Below are 18840 nucleotides of genomic sequence, written 5' to 3'. Positions count from 1 at the left end.
CTGATGCTGCTGATGCTTTCAGTTGATAGCAGAGTGCGTAGTACGTATAAAAACCTTCATCAGTGCTCTTATCTAAAATCTCAAACAGCTAGCATGCACGAATGGTTTTTGGGAGTTCACGCTCCACTGAACCACAATGAGGCGGGACACAGCTGGACTCACGTCGCTCAGTCCAAAGGCATTAGAGCACAGGGGTCCCCCTCCTCACACAAACAGTAGATTCTACAGCAAACCATCCAGACACTGTGACTGAATAGCGAAAAAGCTGATAGGACTCATGGTGGGATAGAGACACAGACGGGTCAATAAGCAGAGGCTGAGAGGTGTCCGCTGCAGGCATGACATCATGCTGGCGTCCACTCTGAAAGTCCGCTGTTAGCAGAACGGTCCCGTGGACTCAGCACTTTCCATTTTCCACTGACTGCGAGTGTGTGTGAGTGTTTATCTTCAGCAATAATACTTCTGGGTCTTCCAGGGACCCCACCCCAGCCACTTTTGCTGCCATTCCTACTGCAGTGACTGAACACTTTATCTGCTTTCATGTGTCCTTCACTTAATAAATACTACACTATGTATGCAAATTACAAGGTGAGAGCTGATGGCAACCTTACAAAAAAACAAAAAAAAACAAAAAACAAAACAAAACAAAAAAAACCACACTCACTTTGTTTTTACACATGAAATCCTAATCGTGCTCCGTGGTGAGATGGTCATGGAAGTAGATGAGGTGGAAAACGGTGGGTTTTTAGCTGAGTAACAGCAGAGACAGGTTGCTAGGTAGTAGCCCTCTAATCACAGAGCCATTAGTGGCTGCCTCCCCAGGGGTTAGTTCATCGCACTCGTTGCCAAAGACAGCACTGGCAGAATATTAACAAGCTTGGAGGTAGCCACCAGAAAGCCATTAAGTCCCGAGTCAAATCAAACGAAAGCACTGGTGACTATTGTGGCTGCCGCAGAGATGCAGTCATTATGGAGCTTTTTGAGACGCCAGATTGCCCTTTTTATCCACACTGAATGAAATTTAGGAATGACATTTTTAGGATTATGTCATACATGTGCCTTTTTAAATGAGATATTCCTTTTTTTTTCTTGGCTGTTTTATCAAATCCCTGAAAGTATTATCCTAAGTAACTCCTTTTATGGACAGCTATTAGACTTTATTTTCCATTTACTTACAAAATTACTTAATGCATGCGCATGGCTCACCGGACACATGTGCATTAGGTTCCATTTGTGTGAGGAACTTTGACTCTTTTTACAGCCTCTCATCCACAAATACATGTTGCGTTTAAGTGCTGGTGGAAAACTCCAGCTTTTTAGCACAGTCATGTAGAATTATAAATAAAAATATGGAATATTATATAATAGTCGTGTGGCTTTAATGTTGGTAACTTTAATTTCACTGGCTTTACTGTTTTTATCCCCTCATGCATGTAGATGCTATCTTGACCTTTATAGCGATAAAAGCAATTTTTTGAAATATTTCAGTCAGCTAGATTTAGTAAAAAACACATGCAGAATACTGACATTTATTGAAGTTGAGTGGCATTTCTTTGTTAAACTATTTCAAAGTTGCTCAAATTGGGTGGTGGAAATCATCATACATGTACACATTTGAGCTTATAATTATTCGTGGATCACGAAACATGAATTTGTCACCAGCACTGAGGTCAATGTCTCTTTATAGACTTATTTAATCTTTTAAATATATCGCTCTTACTCTTTTATGACATCACACACATCAAACCATTACTTCATCACACTCTCCCTGCAGTCTAAACACTTTGTCATGCAGGTCTGGACTTCTTCCTGCTCCCCCCTCTCTTAGCAGGTACTTCCCCCGGGAGAGGACAGGAGTGAAGGAGCAGGATAATGACAGAGGAGGAGGAAGATGATGAAGGGTAAGGGAGGGACGAGGGAAAGGCCTTGGGCTGCGGAGGTGAGCAACAGGTTGGGAGGGAGGGTGTAGCTGCTAACTGAGGCAAGAAATAATCCATCACCTCATTCGTCCTTACTTCACTTTTCCTGACACAGAGAGACTGATTTCTGAGTTTTACGGACGTTACAACAGTGGTGACATTTATGTGTGTGCAAATGTGTGTGTGTGTGTGTGTGTCCTGTGGTACAAAATAACCAGCAGCTCATTAGCCCCATGTCACTGGGGTAATGAGAATCATCCGAGGGCTAATGAGCAATAAGTGGGTAAGTATTACAGATGTGACTGGCTGCCAAAGTCGGGCTGCAGAGTGAGGGGGTGGCTGATGGATACAGACTGAAGGAGACGGGGGGGGGGAGGAAAGTGGATAGTAGTGGAGTCAAGAGAGAGACAAGAAGACAAAGAAAGGAAATCATGGAAGAGAAAAGCCGGCAGAGACTGAAAAGAAGACATTGCACTTGAGAAACAAACAAAAGAGCAACAGAGGAGACAGGACAAAAGGCGACAAACAGTTCAGAGGTCGAGACACAGCCAAGTGGCCAAGGGTCATGGGGACAAATGGCGTTTCTGTGGCAACCAGCCTCATTAGAGAGCTGGCTTAATCGCATCATACCTCGGTGAAAGCCGCAGCCAATCATGTGCCTCCAGAGTGAAAGGTCACAGACCGCCACGGACAGTAACGAGTCCTGATTGTATTACAGAGCTGACGAGTGTCTGTCTGGGTTCAGTGCAGTCGGTCGACACACATGGCCGACTGGCTGACTGACTAATGTGTCGCATTGGTATAGACGTCTGTGTCTCAGACCTCAGTATTTTTATTTGGTACGTACCAAAATGTGTCCATAGCACTATTACTTAAAGTTGCCACAGTATGTCCGGTCAGATTTCTAATCCTGTTCACTTATTCTCAGTCAGATTTGATCACATTTAGACTATTTCATCTAAGTAAAGTCCCACTATGCCTGTTTGTGTTTAGGCAACATTTAACATTCAAGACTTCGGTTGCTAAAAGAAAAAACCTTTTTTTAGAAAAAAAAACTCTGTACTGTGACAGTATTACTATCAGAATATATCAAACAATATCCATCCCTAACAGGGGGACATCTTTTAATCTGATTTTGAAAATAGGTTAAAGAAATGCAACCTGTTTTGGGGAAACTAGCTTGTTGGTCAGTACCTCTGTAGCTGGTGAAGACTCAATTTGGGCTCATAAATTTGGACTTTTTCTACCTGTCAACCTGATGCTCCTCACAAAAATATGTTTTGCTGAGTGATTGCAGACACTTACTTTTATACATTCCTGTGACTGATCACAGGTTCTGTACTAACACTTCAGCACACATCATGTTGAGCAATTGTAGACTTCATGGTAAAACTTAAGCACACATCATGTTGAGCGATCATAACCTCCAACCTCACAACAAGCATAACTTCCACCATGTTGAGCAAAGCATAAAGCGATATAACAGGTCAAGCTTCCAGGTTTTATTTTGTGGATTCATAAATTAACTCGGCTGAGGCCGTATGGATTCTGGCAACTATGTCATCAACTATCTATCTGGTCTCTACTCCACTCAGCTTTCACTTTTTATGGAAACCTTGGAAAGAAGATCAAAGCAGCTTGTTATTAACTCGGTTAGCAGGAGCACAGTGCTTCAAGGATGGCAATGATTGTCAAGTAGTTGCTTCAAACCACCACTGCTAGTTTCCTATAGAGGATTAAGCCACACCCCACATAACCATGTTTCAACTGATATTTACATTAGATTCTGTCTTTGGTGTGGGACTAGGTTTAACCACTGCAGCTTTTAGTGTCAATCTACCGTTTTATTGTGTTAATTTCTTTACTTCCCTCACAAAGTGAGAGTTTATGGATAAATTATCACAAAAAGTCTGACAATTATTTCAATTTACTTGCCAGTTACTTTAATTTTTCACTTCTTACATTACTCCTACTGCATGTATCATAGTGTGATATATATATAAGTGCAAGACTGGAATAAATGATCTCCTAATGACACATGGATGAGTCAGAGCTTGCACCAGCTAAATTAACATACTGGCCACTCTCTCTCTTTCTCGCTGTACTTTTTTGAGGTCACTGGTGATTCAGCTTGAGGCTCGACTCCATTCAAGCATTCATAAAAACACTTCCCCTCCAGTTGCAGAGTAAAACGAGGCCATGCTGTTTTGTTGTCTTACCCCTTTGACTCCCTTCAGGTCTCCTTTCAGCAGGCTGTCCAGAGGAAAGGTGATGATGTTGTTCATGTTTTGGAACTGGAGGAGAGTGAAGAGAGAGACGGATAAGAGCTGACAGGTTGCATCAAAACCTGCAGGAGACTGGAAGTCAGGGAGATGTAATCCTTTCAGTGTCCTGTGTGTCCTTTGTGTTTTTCGCAGTTAATGATGGTGATAAGAGGCTGAATTAAATAAATGAGCTACAGATAATGAAATTACATCAGGAAATACCCATTACCAGAGCAATTTGAGTCTAATGGGTTTATCAAACTTTGCCAAGTCTCTCTTACACCTTAAATGTTTATACGCTCAGCACCATCTTTTAAATCACCTAGAAATTGAAATTAAACATAAAACAATTCATTATGAGTCCACTGTGCGAGTTACAGTTACGGGCTGCCTCTGTGTGTAAAGCTGCAGATGTTACAGCCTTGCTGAAGCTTCGAGAGATTACATCTTCACATCCAGGTCCGGTGGCAGCTCATACTTCTTTAATATAAGGCGTTGAGATAACACTAACACAAAGTCTCAAGCTTCTGGTCTCAGTGTGAGTACATACAGTGTCCACGGGGAGAGACAGACCTCACATGACGGTTTCAAATTTTTCTAATAAAGCTTTGGCCTCGATACAAACCTGGCTTTAAACAGAGCGGGATCAGGCTGAATTAGATCCAGCAGATATTTGGTGTTTCAGCGTCTCTTTGGCTGTTTCGATGGAAAACTAGAGCTACATCCTGAGGGCTTTAAGTTCCAGCTGGACTCAGTTTGTGCTCAGTGTGTGTGTGTGTGTGTGTGTGTGTTAGTTAGAGAACACACACAGTGACTCAAGGGGATTCAGACAATTAGGGACAGGATGGAAATCTTTCTTTGTCCCAGAGGACTTTTCCCCTCCCAACTCCATCCACTCACCGACCCATGCACGCACGCACGCACGCGCACACACACACACGTACTTATACAATATACATACAGTGCAGACTCACCAGGTTTTTGAAAAGCGCAGTGAGCTCCTTGGTGAAGACAGAGAACTTGAGGAAGGCTGAACCCAGGTCAGGATCATCTCTGTACACGCAGTTTTCTCCAAACTTCTCCAGGGCCTGAGTGTACTGTTCCTCATTCTCCACGTGGGCTGGAACACACACACACAAACACAGACACAGACACAGACACAGACACAGACACACACACACACACACACACACACACACACACACACACACACACACACACACACACACACACACACACACACACACACACACACACACACACACACACACACACACACAAGGTTAGCTGTGACAGGAAGCAAATGGGAATCAAACCAAGGTCTTTCACTCTCTGATCATTACAAGTCAGAAATCAATTGCTGTGTATGAATAATAAATGGTAGCCTTTCCAGGGAACAAGGATCCACTTTTCCGGCTGATCAATCCTTCCATTACAGTTCAGGGTTTTCCCCAGGAAATTAGTTAATGGAGGTGATAAGCACTGTGCACCACTGATTGGACCGTTTGTCTCTACTTTCCCAACTTAAACCTCAGAGGATTTTCTTTCTTTCTTTTTTTTTTTTTTTTATTCCACACATTCTTCTTCCTTGTCAAAACCTGGCACCTACATTATCCAAAATGCAACTTGACCTTAGATAGATCAGTCAAAGAGTCAAGTGTGTCATGACAGCTGCAGCTAATGTAGCCTCAGGCCTTTAGTCTCAAGCAGAGATGAGGGGCGGGCTACAGAGGTCTGGTAAGCTCACCGCTGTCTAACTCCTCACACCTACAAACTTGTAGTCTTCAGACGTAGCAGACGCTGACTCAAGAGACACTTAAGGCAATTTGTCAGACTTCACACAGCTCCCTCTAAACCCTGAAGGTTTCTCAGTCCAGTGAAGGAACATTTACTTTTATCCAGAGTTTTGATGGACTGTGAAACCTCTACCTCCTTTAGCTGTGATTACCCTTCTCCGTGCTTGTCTGTATTCGATATTAAATTCAGCATGTCGTCTAAAGCAACAAGAAACAACGGTGGCAAAAGAATATTGAGATCTTTGTTTTAACTGTGGTGAGAGAGATCATAACGACACCCACGGGGAGACAGAGAGAAATGAGAGGTAGCAAAGGAAACAAGAGAAAAATACACTGAGTTGGCCCCAAGAAAAAACATATCCCCAGTCCAGCCAGCAGTTGGGGGGAAAACCCATAAACTAACCGTGACCGAAGTCGCCCACCGTGTCTTAAGTCGACCTAATCTACCACGAGGCTAGACCTAGATGATTCCACTTAATACACTTCACGCCAGACTAGGCAGCTGATGACAGCTAATGCCATTGGGACGGTGGTGGAGCGAGGGATGGAGCACAGGGGACTGTTGCTATGACAACTTTCACAGAGAGACGTGACGGGGGGGGGGGGGGGGGGGGGTCGTCGTCAAATGGTAGGGGGCATGAAGGAGAGTCCAAAACAAGGAAAAGAGAGGAGGAGTGTGTAAAAATGTGAGGACGTACACTAAAAGACACCTGCTGCCACAACATGAGTCAGCTTTTTTATCTGACACACACACACACCCACGGAGAGAGAGATAAAAAGCAGCCAGACTACTTCACAGATGTGGCAGGTTTATACATAAAGCTGGATAAGCTCATGTCTCAGCTGCAGAGATATCCATCATGTTATTAAAAGGAGAAAGCTGAAAGCCTCTGAGTCACTACCTGCAGACCTCCTCACATCAGACAAATCTAATTTAAGCCTTGAAATATCAACTGATGCAATAGGTGAGCTGGGTGATAAGGCTCCGACGAAACACAGTGCACAAGAGGCAAAATGAGAGGATTGAACAGCCTCCACCTGAGAGATACAATTTTTTTCTCACCACAACAGTTTTTTTTTTTTTTTTTTAAACAAACCCTTTTTGATTATTATATATACTGTGTATTATATTATTTAACATATTGAAAATTGTTCGAAAAAAAAAAAAAAAAAAAGCCCATTATCAAGTTCCCAGAGCCCAAGGTGATGCCACTCGTTTTGTCTGACCAACAGTCCAAAATCAAAAAATATGATATCCCCAATTATATTAAACAGAGAATCACACCAAACTGTCACATCTGAGAAGCTTGAACCAGCAAATATTTTACATTTTTCTTCACTAAAATCACTGTCATGATAATAGTTGATGAATCATTTTCCATCAACAAACTGATTGATTCATCTTTTTAAGCATCAGTCCCTTGCTCATTTAGAGAAACAGCAAACACAAAACACACCCATCATCATTGTGTACTGCATTTAAAATAGAGTTGAAATGATTAGTCGATAAATTACTTAATTCAATTCTAAAATGTAAATTGAATCTCTTTTGAATCTTCTCTTCTCGCTCTTCTCAACTTGCACTCTGGGAAATGTGATGGCCATATTTCTCTATTTTACTGACCTGATAATTAACCCCATTAATGTGGAAAAATAATTAAATAATCCTTTGTTTCAGCTCCGTTAAAACTGTTTCAAAGCAGTGAGATGTGTCGTAAAAGACATAACAATCTTCAATCATTGTCATGTGTCAGACACCGACCACACCACCGCAGTCTACCGTTCACACATCAGCTCCAGCTGTTTGGTTGTGGCTCTGCCAGGCTCAGAGCCAACAGGGCGGTGGCCTGCTGTTGTTTTTGAAGTGGCACATGAGAGCGCTGAGTGCTGCTATTCAGCTCTGACAAACAGCACAAACCCCCCTGGGCTGCTTGGTGAGTAGATGCGTATTTGTTGTAACATGACCTAAACACATCACACATGCAGCCTACACTACAGAGCAGCTTTGAACCTCAAAGGGCTGCATGACACACTGAGCCACTTTGCGAGGAACATGGCGGGGAAAGGAACCAATAGTGAAACACAAGTACAGTACTTTTCTATAGTTGACACCTGTTAACTCAGCCTTGTCCTGCACATATTTCCTAAATATTTTCAGTACATTAAAAGGTGGTGTTGAGGGGCTTAAAGAAGCACAGGCTTTGCATGATTCTCCCCTTTTCAGTGCCACATGCCTTTTATTAACACTGAACATCCTCTTTTGTATCATTTTGATTCTGAAGTGACCACACTCAGTGGTTCTCAAACGTTTTCACATCACGGACCCCTAAACTGACACAAATTAGACCACAGACCCCCATTTGATAAGATTTTGTTCCAGGGTCCCCCATCTGATAAGACTTCCAAGAAATCCATGACCAAAATAGTCATACAATCTGTCATTGTATTACTTAGGGATGGAATTATAATGAAAATAAATTATTCCCCTTTTTTTCTTGGGACCCCCAGGAACCACCTCAAGGACCCCTGGGGGTCCCTGGACTTAGCTTTGAGAGCGACTGACCTAGATCATTGGTTTCCGACCTATCTAGCTTGTGACCCCTTAAAGTGGAGCAATTTCTACTTGCAATCCCTTGTCATAAGTACAATTTAAAAAAGCTCTTATTAGATGAAAGTCTTAAAAAAAAAAAAGCATAACTGTGTAGCAGAGTGTAGCATGTGTTTTAATTGAACCAAGTTGCTTTAAATGCACCATCATCTACATTTATTTGGTGTGACCAATTGGTAATACGTTTGAGTTTATATTGTATATTTTTCCACATGTAAAAATAAAATACAGTGCTTCAGAAAACATCTGGAAAAGGTAGCATAGCAGGAAGCAGGGGCCTTTTTCTGTGTTTGTGAGTCTGTGACAGAGAGAGAGAGAGAGAGAGAGAGAGAGAGAGAGAGAGAGAGAGAGAGAGAGAGAGAGAGAGAGAGAGAGAGAGAAAGAAAAGGATTCCTTTTGTTTGACCTCCGGATGTGATGACCTTGTGTTTACTGGAGAAAAGAGGCATAATGCTGTTGAACACACACACACACACACACACACACACACACACACACACACACACACACACACACACACACACACACACACACACACACACACACACACACACACACACACACACACACACACACACACACGCTGCTAATACCCAGTTGTGTGCAACATTCTTTACTGTATCTTCCCTCTCAAACACACATGTAGAAAAAAAAATGTGATGTACAGCTTCCAGGCGTCTGCTGAGAATTATCTAACATCCCAAAGGCCTGTTTTGTTGCTACTTCTATCTCCCACACACACACACACACTCACACAGAGTTTAATCACCAGGTAGCAGGCTGGCCTCTGCTTCCTCTCTCCGTCTCTCACACACTGCTGCATGAGGCCCGGTCAGCCGACGCGCCGACGCTCACTAACACAATGTGCAGCCGACCTCATATCAATTCCGTATTTCTCTATGGACACTGTGAAAACAACGCTGGACTCCGTGTCCGCTTAACAATATGGCCACCGGCACACAGAGAAGAGAGTGTTTGCCAGGAGTTACAGAAGATGAGATCATTGATGCCACTGTCTCATCTGTGAATGTGAGGCTGAAGCCAGTTATCTTAGCTTAGCATAAAGACCAGAAACAGGGGGAGACAGCCAGCCTGACCCTGTCTAAAGCTTAAAAACACAGCTACCGGCACTTCCCCTAAAGCTCACTAAAAAAGTCAGTGCTCCAGTCAGGAAATAGACTGACACAGACCTATCAATCTTCTCATCTAATTCTCTGAAAGTACATATATTTTCCAAAATGTCAAACTTTCCTTTAAATTACCAACTTGTATGAAGGTGACTCCGTCTCTCATTTCATTACACTTTCTTTTCGTGTCTTCTACCTCCTTTATTTCACCGTTTCCTGTTTTTTTTTTCTCCTCAGACATCCATCCAATTTAATTACATTAGCACTTGTGGGAGTCTCATTTTCTTGGTTACCTGGCAGCCAGCAGAGAAATGCTTGTGCGTGTGTGTGCGTGTGTGTGTGTGTGTGTGTGTGTGTGTGTTGTGTGTGTGTGTGTTGTGTGTGTGTGTGTGTGTGTGTAGCAGTGACCCGGAGGACATGGCCAGCCCAGACGCCATCGAGTTCAGTGTTTTCCTGAAGCACCACGGGGCTGTGTGCTGCATTATTCAGCCGACTCCATCCACCTCTCCTGCCCACCTATAGGCGCAACAGCCGGAACACGGCGCTTGCGCTCGTCTGCCTGGGGTCAATATCTGTTCAGCAGCTTTTGCAGGCCTGCGTTAGCAGCTCTGCTCCATCAGCTCCAGCTTCTTTAGGGGTTTGAGATGCTGCTGCTGGTTTATTCATCAAAACCCACAAGCTGACAACCTGACAGGTCCCTGCAGCAACACAGGGCTCTCTCGTTCATCTGTAGGCTTTTTCTGCATCTCCTTTTTCTCTCTCTCCTACTTCTCCATTTTTTTCCCCCCCCTTTCTGTCTGGTGCAAGCCGTAGACTTTTATATAAAGAAGTACAAGCTTACATTGGTTGCTCAGCCTTCGGGTTCTCCCTAGCGTAGTAATCATGTTTATTTGTCCTCGCCATTGTAAGCAAACCTCCAACATCACCCTCACCCCTTTCTATCCCCTCCTCATTGTGACTTTTCCTAGCGTCTGAGCCGAAAATACCCTTGCAGGGTTCGGAGCATGACAGCCAGTGACACCAGGAGTGTATTGAGGTAGTCGGTGTGGAGGCTCCCTGTTGTGTGTCTCATTATTCAGGCTTCCGGCATCCTCTCTGGAGAACATGACGAAAACTCTGCGCTTTCACTCCCTTTCTTTAAGCATACAGATGCTTCAGATTCACCAATGCTTCCATGCGTGTCTGCATCTACAGTTAATGCATGTTGTCGTTTGAATTTGGCAGTCCAATCTAGCTGTATTTAGATTTTTTGATTACTGTTATGGTTTTGTTGAATTTGTTTGCAATTACCCTCCTCAGAGAAATGAATCTCACCTGCGTGTGTTATTTGTTTTTAAGATCCGGGGAAATTTCCACTGAATAGAAGTATTTACACCCATACTGAAGTGTTTACAGCTGAGTTAATCAAGCTGCAGTATCGAAGCTGTGCAGGTTTTAGCTCTTTAACTAACAATCATGTAAAGTATACTTTATATTTTCACGAGCCATTTTGAAATGGTTTCAAAAAGGACAGAAAACCAAAACAATAAGCTGAAAGACACAGAGTTCGTCAGTAACAGCAACCCCTATCCCATTACACATACTTATTTGATCCCTTGTTAATGTAAAAACATTGATTAATGCAGCTTTCAATACACAGTATTTGTTGTAAATGGGTTAAAACAGCAGACTCTATATTTAGAACATATACCATCATCATTTTTTTGTTCAAGTACAAGTCTAGAGATACAAGGTTACAACCAAAGGCTTCATGAAGTCACCCAGGCTGTATACAGAACAGATCACAGACTGGACAGCTTTTACATTATAACTGTTGATAACAAAAGGTGACCCAGGTTCAAGTGAGTTTCTCTTTGGTAGATCTGTAAACAAGAGCGTTCACAGAGGAATTCCCACAGACGCAACAGTGTTTATATTGTAAACTCTGACAAGTGACAAAATCTGGACAAGGTTCAAGTTTCAACGCAAAGAGGTTGTTGTTTTTTTTCCACTCCCAGTTTTTTCCTACCGCAGATGAACGTGTTTATAATGAAAACAGATTTCAGCTGCCTGAAACACCTTATTCTCAAACGTGTAACCTGCACACAGACTCAAATGAAGGCAAGTTAGCAACAATGGGGGGCTATTCATTTTGGCAGCTGAGCAGTGTGAGAAAACCGTACGGGTTAATCTTCTACATGCAGGTGTACCTGCAAACAATATCAGGCTGTCGTGTCCTGGGAGTCTGGCCACACATATGCTCAGAGTATGTGTAAATGCACGTTTAACAGTGAGTGTGAAGTGAGAACATGACTGTGTGTCTATGCCTCAGCACCCACATACAAACGCAGTGTGTGCCCCTCCCCAGCTGTTCCTCTGGGGGTCTGGATCAGACAGCTGTCCCTCTGGTCTGAACAGAGCTCACACTGTTCTGAAAAAGACATGCTCAGCACATTGTTCGGAGGTCTCTCTCTGCCTCTCTCTCTTTTCCTTTCTCTCCCTCTCTCAGCGGGGTTCTGTCAGGCAAGCCAAACAAAAGACACTGGAAACACCCAACACTGGCACAGCCAGCCACAATGAGCATGGTAATAACACACGCACACAGGCAAACCAACCACCCTTCCTACCCCTGCCTCAAAGACCGTGGAACAAAGGCATTAGGGATGCAATTAATGATTATTTTCATTGTCAATTTATTGTGCATTAATTGTGGATTAAACTAATAATCCTGTCTAAAAATGTAAATGGAATAAAACCCAAACATACATCAGAGACACCACAGCTCAATGGGATCTATTGAAACTGCTTGCTTAGTCTGTCCAGCAGCCCAAAACACAAAATATATGTAACAATCATATATAATAACTTATTAACTCTTATCAGTTAAACACTAAATGAACTAGCTGCTCTTTATAAAATTGAGCTTGAGAACATCTTTGAACGTTTTGTGACCAAAGCGAAATGAAATGAAAATCCAGACATGAAGGACACACGGGAGGACTCACCCAGACCGGACGTGTAGATGGCCTTCACAGACTTCTTCATCTTGTACAGAACACTGCGGTCCACATCCAGAGCCTGGACAGACAAAACAGGGAGACAATGAGATGAAGAGGTGGATAAAAAGGGGAAATCATTCAAGTACCAGTTAGTCAAATGACTGTTGGTAAAACCTGAATATATTTTACTGCTGCCTGCACAGATCAGGGTAGAACAGTAGAAGCTGCATCATGATGTACAATTTAACTCGTGGGCTTGCTCCTGAATATTTTTGTTCAGGGACAGTGATGGTCCATATTCAGCAATCAACACCAGGGCCAGTGTGTATTCATGTAAAGTGTAGAGTAAATAATACTAGTTTTATTCACTGGTGTTACACTGTGGAACAGCTGCTCATTAAATATCAAGTTAACAGAAACCAAAAGCCTCTTATTGACTAAGGTGACAAATATAAATGAAATTCTATTTGTACCGTCAATTTGTATTTAGCTATTAAAGAAAAAATCTATCTGTCTATTATTCCTCTGAGTCGAGATTCAGAGGGGTTCCTCTGTCAATACACACGACACGCGGTGTACAACAAGAGTGCATAAATCACCCGTTATTATAATGCATTCGAATAGAACAGCCTTGCACTCACATCTTATAGTCTTTGTGAATTGTCCAAACACTGCTGATTCAATCCTTTTGTAATATTTGAGGTTGCAGGTTGGGTTGTTGCTAAATGGTATTAAATTCTTTGGTGTTCCTGTTATTTCGTCCACACCCTGAATAAACGCCTGCATGTGGAGAGTACAGTCTGTGTGTGTGTCTCTATGCCATCTCCACTCTAGCTGCAAGTAATGCATTATTCAAGGCAAAGCTAAGAATAGACCAGAGCTCCCTCCTCAGTTATTGTGTTAGTGTTTGTGTGTGGGCGCAGGCATGTGTGTGGGCGTGTGCATGTGTGTGTGTGTATTTATCAGTATAATAGCTTGTAGGACAAGAGCAGTGAGGATCTGAAGGACATTCTCCCTGAGTTGCAGTGCAAACCTATGCTTAAACTTATGAATAACCACGCACGCACGCGCACACACACACACACACACACACACACACACACACACACACACACACACACACACACACACACACACACAGAGCTCAGACTAACACAGTAGTACCAGAACAAACATTGAAAGTCCAGCAGAGACAATGCACCACTGTATCAGTGATGAGTTAGGGACTCTCTTGGGATGAGGGGGATTTTGGGAAATTAGTTTTTAGGGATTTTATTAAGTACGTCCGGCCCACCGGGCCAAAGTCGGCGCCACTTTTCCCTGCACTGCTCCCAATCTGACTGACACATATCAGATCCCCTAGACCCTCTGAAAACAAAAACACACAATGGCTCCTATTCAGCTACAATATACACACACCAATACTGTACACACACACATTCTCTCTCTCTCTCTCTCTCTCTCTCTACACCACTAGATGTGATGACAAAACTTATTAAATCCATAAATCGGTGCTGTATTAATATCCAAGCTTTGAACTTTTGCTATTACAAAGTCAAAGCAGCTCAGCACTTTTTTTTCCCCCAGGGTCTGTATTTTACAGACACACAGACACACACACACAATCACGCAAAGGAAACTGAGAGAATACAGAAATGACTTTGAAGGGAAAACAACATAAATTAAGAGTCACTGGCAGAGGGACGGACAGAATGAATGAGGAACACAGAGCTCAGAGAAAGGACAGGAACAATCACAATGTTCTCTTTCACTCTTCTATCAGTTGTGGCTCGTAGGGGCCACCTATGAATTGTGAAGTGAGGGACCTTGTCAGCCTGTTGGAGCATACAGTTACACTGACAGGACAGACTCAGTGAAGAGGAAAGCTCACAGCAAAAAAATGCCCAAAAAAAAAAAAAAACTAAGACCACATTCATCTGTTTGTATTTTTAGTTGCATATCTCTCATAGAGAGCGGTGAGATTTGAGTCTGTTTTAATGGATCATCCATGTGTGTTACTCCATGTGCTGCCTTCAAAGAAATCAAAAACAAACTGAAATAGACAGCAACTATTTCTCCCTGCACCAAAGCTCTTCCCTGTCAATTCAGTGATGAATATGTTTGGCCACTGCCTCGTTCAGCCAACAGTAAGTCTCTGTAACACACTACTGCCTCTGACACGGATCTTTACAATCACATCAAAATATACTGTTCAACTGAAAAACAAAATAAAAGTAAGATGCTGTCACACTTACAGAGCTGTTATGACCCAGGCCTGACCTCAAGCTGACCTCTGAGATACAGCCAGTGCCATGTAGGCAGCACAGCACCATCATCACCTCTGTCAACCTTTTTATCTTGTGTATGAGGCCACATTCACCTTATATAGCCCATATAGCTCATGTAGTTTAATAATGTCTGACAACAAAAAGACATACAAAGTGATTTGAATTCAAATGACTACTAATTGGTGCAGGGTAGCTTTAAAAAAAAAAAAAAGACTCTTCTCAACGTGTTTACACAAATATGAATAAACACAATAAACACAAATAAACCTCCAGCAGTACATGCTAAAATATTTACCCAAACTAGAAATAAAATCTGATGTTATTTACCAGAGGAACTGTTCAAATTAAAAGAAGCCAACCAGAAGCTATTTTTTCCTCCGAGTAGAAGTAGGACTTTCAGTGCTGTGGTTTTAGTTCCTTCAGCTCCTGTTAAATGACTCATCAGCTACATATGCCACTATCCAATTAGCTCTGTCTGGCTCAGACAGACTGTAGCTCAGACTCCACACAGCCTCGTGTGTGGGTGTATGTATGTATGCATGTATGTATGTATGTATGTATGTATGTATGTATGTATGTATGTATATATATATATATATGGTTTAACAGGTCATTTTCAAACACAGACACACAAAGACAAATAGCACAGCTGTTCTACAAAGCAACACTCATAGACTTCTGTCTACACCGCCAAACCACACAAAAACCTTTAAAAGGTAACTGGAGACGACTACTGAGAGTGTTTTCTTAGCAAAGCTGATATCACCTTTGCCCTGGACATTAAATCCAATCTCTGCTGAGAGCGAAAGGCTCAAGAGCACTGAAAGCATTTCTGCTGGTATCTGAGCTTCTGAGAGGGTGTAGAAGTTTCCTGTTCCCGTTCAACAAGAGATTTGGAGTATATGTTTGTAGAGAATGGGAAAGGGCAACTAATAATTATTGTCATTATTGATCAATCTGCCGATTACTTCTCAATTAACCAATTAATCTTTTGCTTTATAAAATGTCAGGAAATGGTGAAGCCCATCCTAATTTCCAAAGCCCAAGGTGGTGTCCTCAAATGTCCTTGTTTGTGGTATGTGGTGTCCTTGTTTTGTCCACCCAACTGTCCAGAAACCAAAGATATTCTCTTTAAAAGATAACATAAAACACTCAAGGTAGAAAATCTTAAACACTGAAACGATAGAGCCAATTAATTTTTTTTGTATTTTTGCCAGAAAAATATTAATCAATTATCAAAAAAGTAAATTTTTTGTCAAACAATTAAAGATTTCAGCTTTAGCACACACCCATACATCACATAAAAACGGAAAAAAACAAATCATTCTATACAAAAAATACAAAAGCCCAGACATGTTGTGAAATTTTACACTTTGCACAAACGTATACGAATATGTAATTCTCAGGATTTCTATGAAAATGACTGACCAGACTGATCTCTCATAAAACTGCATCACTCCTCTGTCTGAGGACTACAGGAAGGACTTTCAACACGAGCCTATAAAAATACACTTGAAACTGCTGCCATGTATTTATGGATTATTTGATGGTGTGTGAGGTCAAACAAGGGTGAGCCGCTGACGTGGAAAAAAAAAAAAGAAGAAGCATGTAACAGTATTAAATGGCTGATTGGGGCACAGAATCAATTAGACACCAGACTGCAAAATCCGGCAGCGATATGTTTGACACAATAAATCGACTGTGTTGTCACGTGCCTTTCTGTTGATGCCTGCCTGTGCTTAAATGCCGTTTCAACACAAGTCACATACTCTTGTAGTTAAGCGAAGTACCGCTGCTGGGTTTAATACCTTTATCACTATGTGCATAAAATGACAATAAATATGACAAAAGAGGCAAAGCAGCGCTCTGAACAGCTCCGCTGGGCTCCCTGACAGTAGCATGAATGTTTCTGTGAAGGAAGACAAATGGACAAGAGACAAGCTTTTGGTGCATATGCTACATCAACGCCGTCAGATGGCAGCTACTGTGTATAATGTATTCTGCTCTAGTATCAAGAAACAGCTTCGATATTAAAAGCTCTATGTTCGGGCCCCTGCTGAATGCATACACTATGAAACTTCTTCAACTATTCATATTCAGATGAGTTTGGTTTTAAGTCAACCTCGTGATATCATAATCAGAGACAAATTTTCCCAAACAGGATGAATAACTTAATTCTGAGAAGCTCCCGGGTGTGAGTGAGTTGTACTATGTTAAAATGAAGCAGAACATTTCACAATATCTGCACCAGATAAGTGAAAAAAGAAAATCACATATGCTCTATTTTTGTTTAACTGGTGATGGTTTTCACTGCCCAATCATTACAGGGTTGTTGAGGCTGATACCAATACAGATTTTTGAAAGTTGCATAATAAATGCAATAACAATATTTCAGCTATCATGAATTTTCTTTACAAAACCCATGACAAACATTTTTGATAAAGGTTCCATTTTTTAATAATTGTGACCAATGCAAAATGTAGTGGACACGGACATTTTACAGTTGGAAAAGAAAAACTTGTCACAACTCTCTGGTGGACAAAGTACAGAATAATCTGACTGATAAATAATAGCAAATTTAAATACAGAAATGTCAAACACAAATATATCAAGCTCATATGGCCAATTTATCAGTCTTTTTCAAAAGGTGCAGTTTGACTGGCGTCAATAGGTGCAGCTACGGCGTCATTTCCTGTGAGTATAAAATGGTAAAGCTGTCAACACTTTACCATAGCAACTACAACATTGTGGTTGGACACTGGTAAATCTAACATGCACACTGACGTGGACTTCACAGCTCCCATCCCAAGTACTGCCTCAGTCTCACACACACACACACACACACACACACACACACACACACACACACACACACACACACACACAATCAAGCAGTATCACGCTCCAGCAGACCCTTTCAATCTGCAGAGAGTGGTCTGCTGGGGAAAGGGGGAAGACAAGAGGGTAAGTGGGTGGGGTGGGGGGGGGCACAGGCCGGGTAATAAACCAGCTGAACACAACAAACACATAGCCTTAAATCACTCTCTCTCTCTCTCTCACACACACACACACATACACCACACGCACGGGACTCTTCAATCACTTTCACACATTTGCACTCTGATGTGCTCTCCAGGGCTGAGCAAAGTGACTCTTCGCTGAGCACCAGGCCAACTTTTGTTCGAGCCCTCTTGTTTGTAGCGCAGGCCGTGTCTAAAATTAGAGACTTTTAACCCAAAAAAACACTACTCCCAGCGAGAGGGGAATTCCAGTGCCGTGTAGCGTTTCGACAGCGCGGGATCAGAGCTGAATCCTCACACAATAGACCCGGCCTCTGAGCCTGGAGCTGCTTCACAAGCACACTTCATGAGAGCATTGCTGCGGTGTCAGCAGTTTTCCCTCTCCTGATAGCGGCTCAGAGTAAACTAACCACAGTGGCTCTTTTCTCCCTCTCCTGCTCAGTGTAGTGGTCGGAGCGGGAGGAAAAACACAAACTGAATTGAATTAATCCTCCCTCTTAATGCATGACATCATCATCACTATCATCATCATCATCATCATCATCATCATCAGTGTGATTACAAACGGGCACCATCTGCTGCAGCCAGTCTACAGAGACTATCACAACACTGCTGGGTCATGGAGGTCGTTGCCACGGCGATCCATTCATTTATGGTACTGAACTGTAGAGTAACGTGTGTCGGGTTACAGATCTCTGTGAGCACAGTGCTGATAGATTATATCTAATGTGTGTTCAGAGACAGACAGAGAGGGGAAGAATATACTAGAAGCCTAACTAATGTTGAGGATGTTCAGATAGATTACAGTATGATTTGAATTTCGAGGAAAGAGGGTCGGTGT

General features: G+C 42.2%; 1 protein-coding gene across 1 annotated transcript in view; it reads right to left on the bottom strand.

Annotated features, from left to right (window-relative positions):
- The window catches only part of asap2a (ArfGAP with SH3 domain, ankyrin repeat and PH domain 2a), a 58624-nt gene that overhangs the window by 26132 nt on the left and 13652 nt on the right, over positions 1–18840 (bottom strand). The window contains exons 2-4 of the mRNA XM_056392890.1: positions 12698–12770; positions 5158–5303; positions 4139–4213 (exon numbers count right to left, since the gene is read on the bottom strand). Coding sequence (XP_056248865.1) covers positions 4139–4213; positions 5158–5303; positions 12698–12770 — 294 coding nt within the window. The remainder of the gene's footprint in view (positions 1–4138; positions 4214–5157; positions 5304–12697; positions 12771–18840) is intronic.

The sequence above is a fragment of the Seriola aureovittata genome, chromosome 13 (assembly GCF_021018895.1).
Source record: "Seriola aureovittata isolate HTS-2021-v1 ecotype China chromosome 13, ASM2101889v1, whole genome shotgun sequence".
Taxonomy (NCBI): domain Eukaryota; kingdom Metazoa; phylum Chordata; class Actinopteri; order Carangiformes; family Carangidae; genus Seriola; species Seriola aureovittata.
The sequence above is the reverse complement of the archived record's forward strand: the minus strand, read 5'-3'. Positions and strand labels throughout refer to the sequence as shown.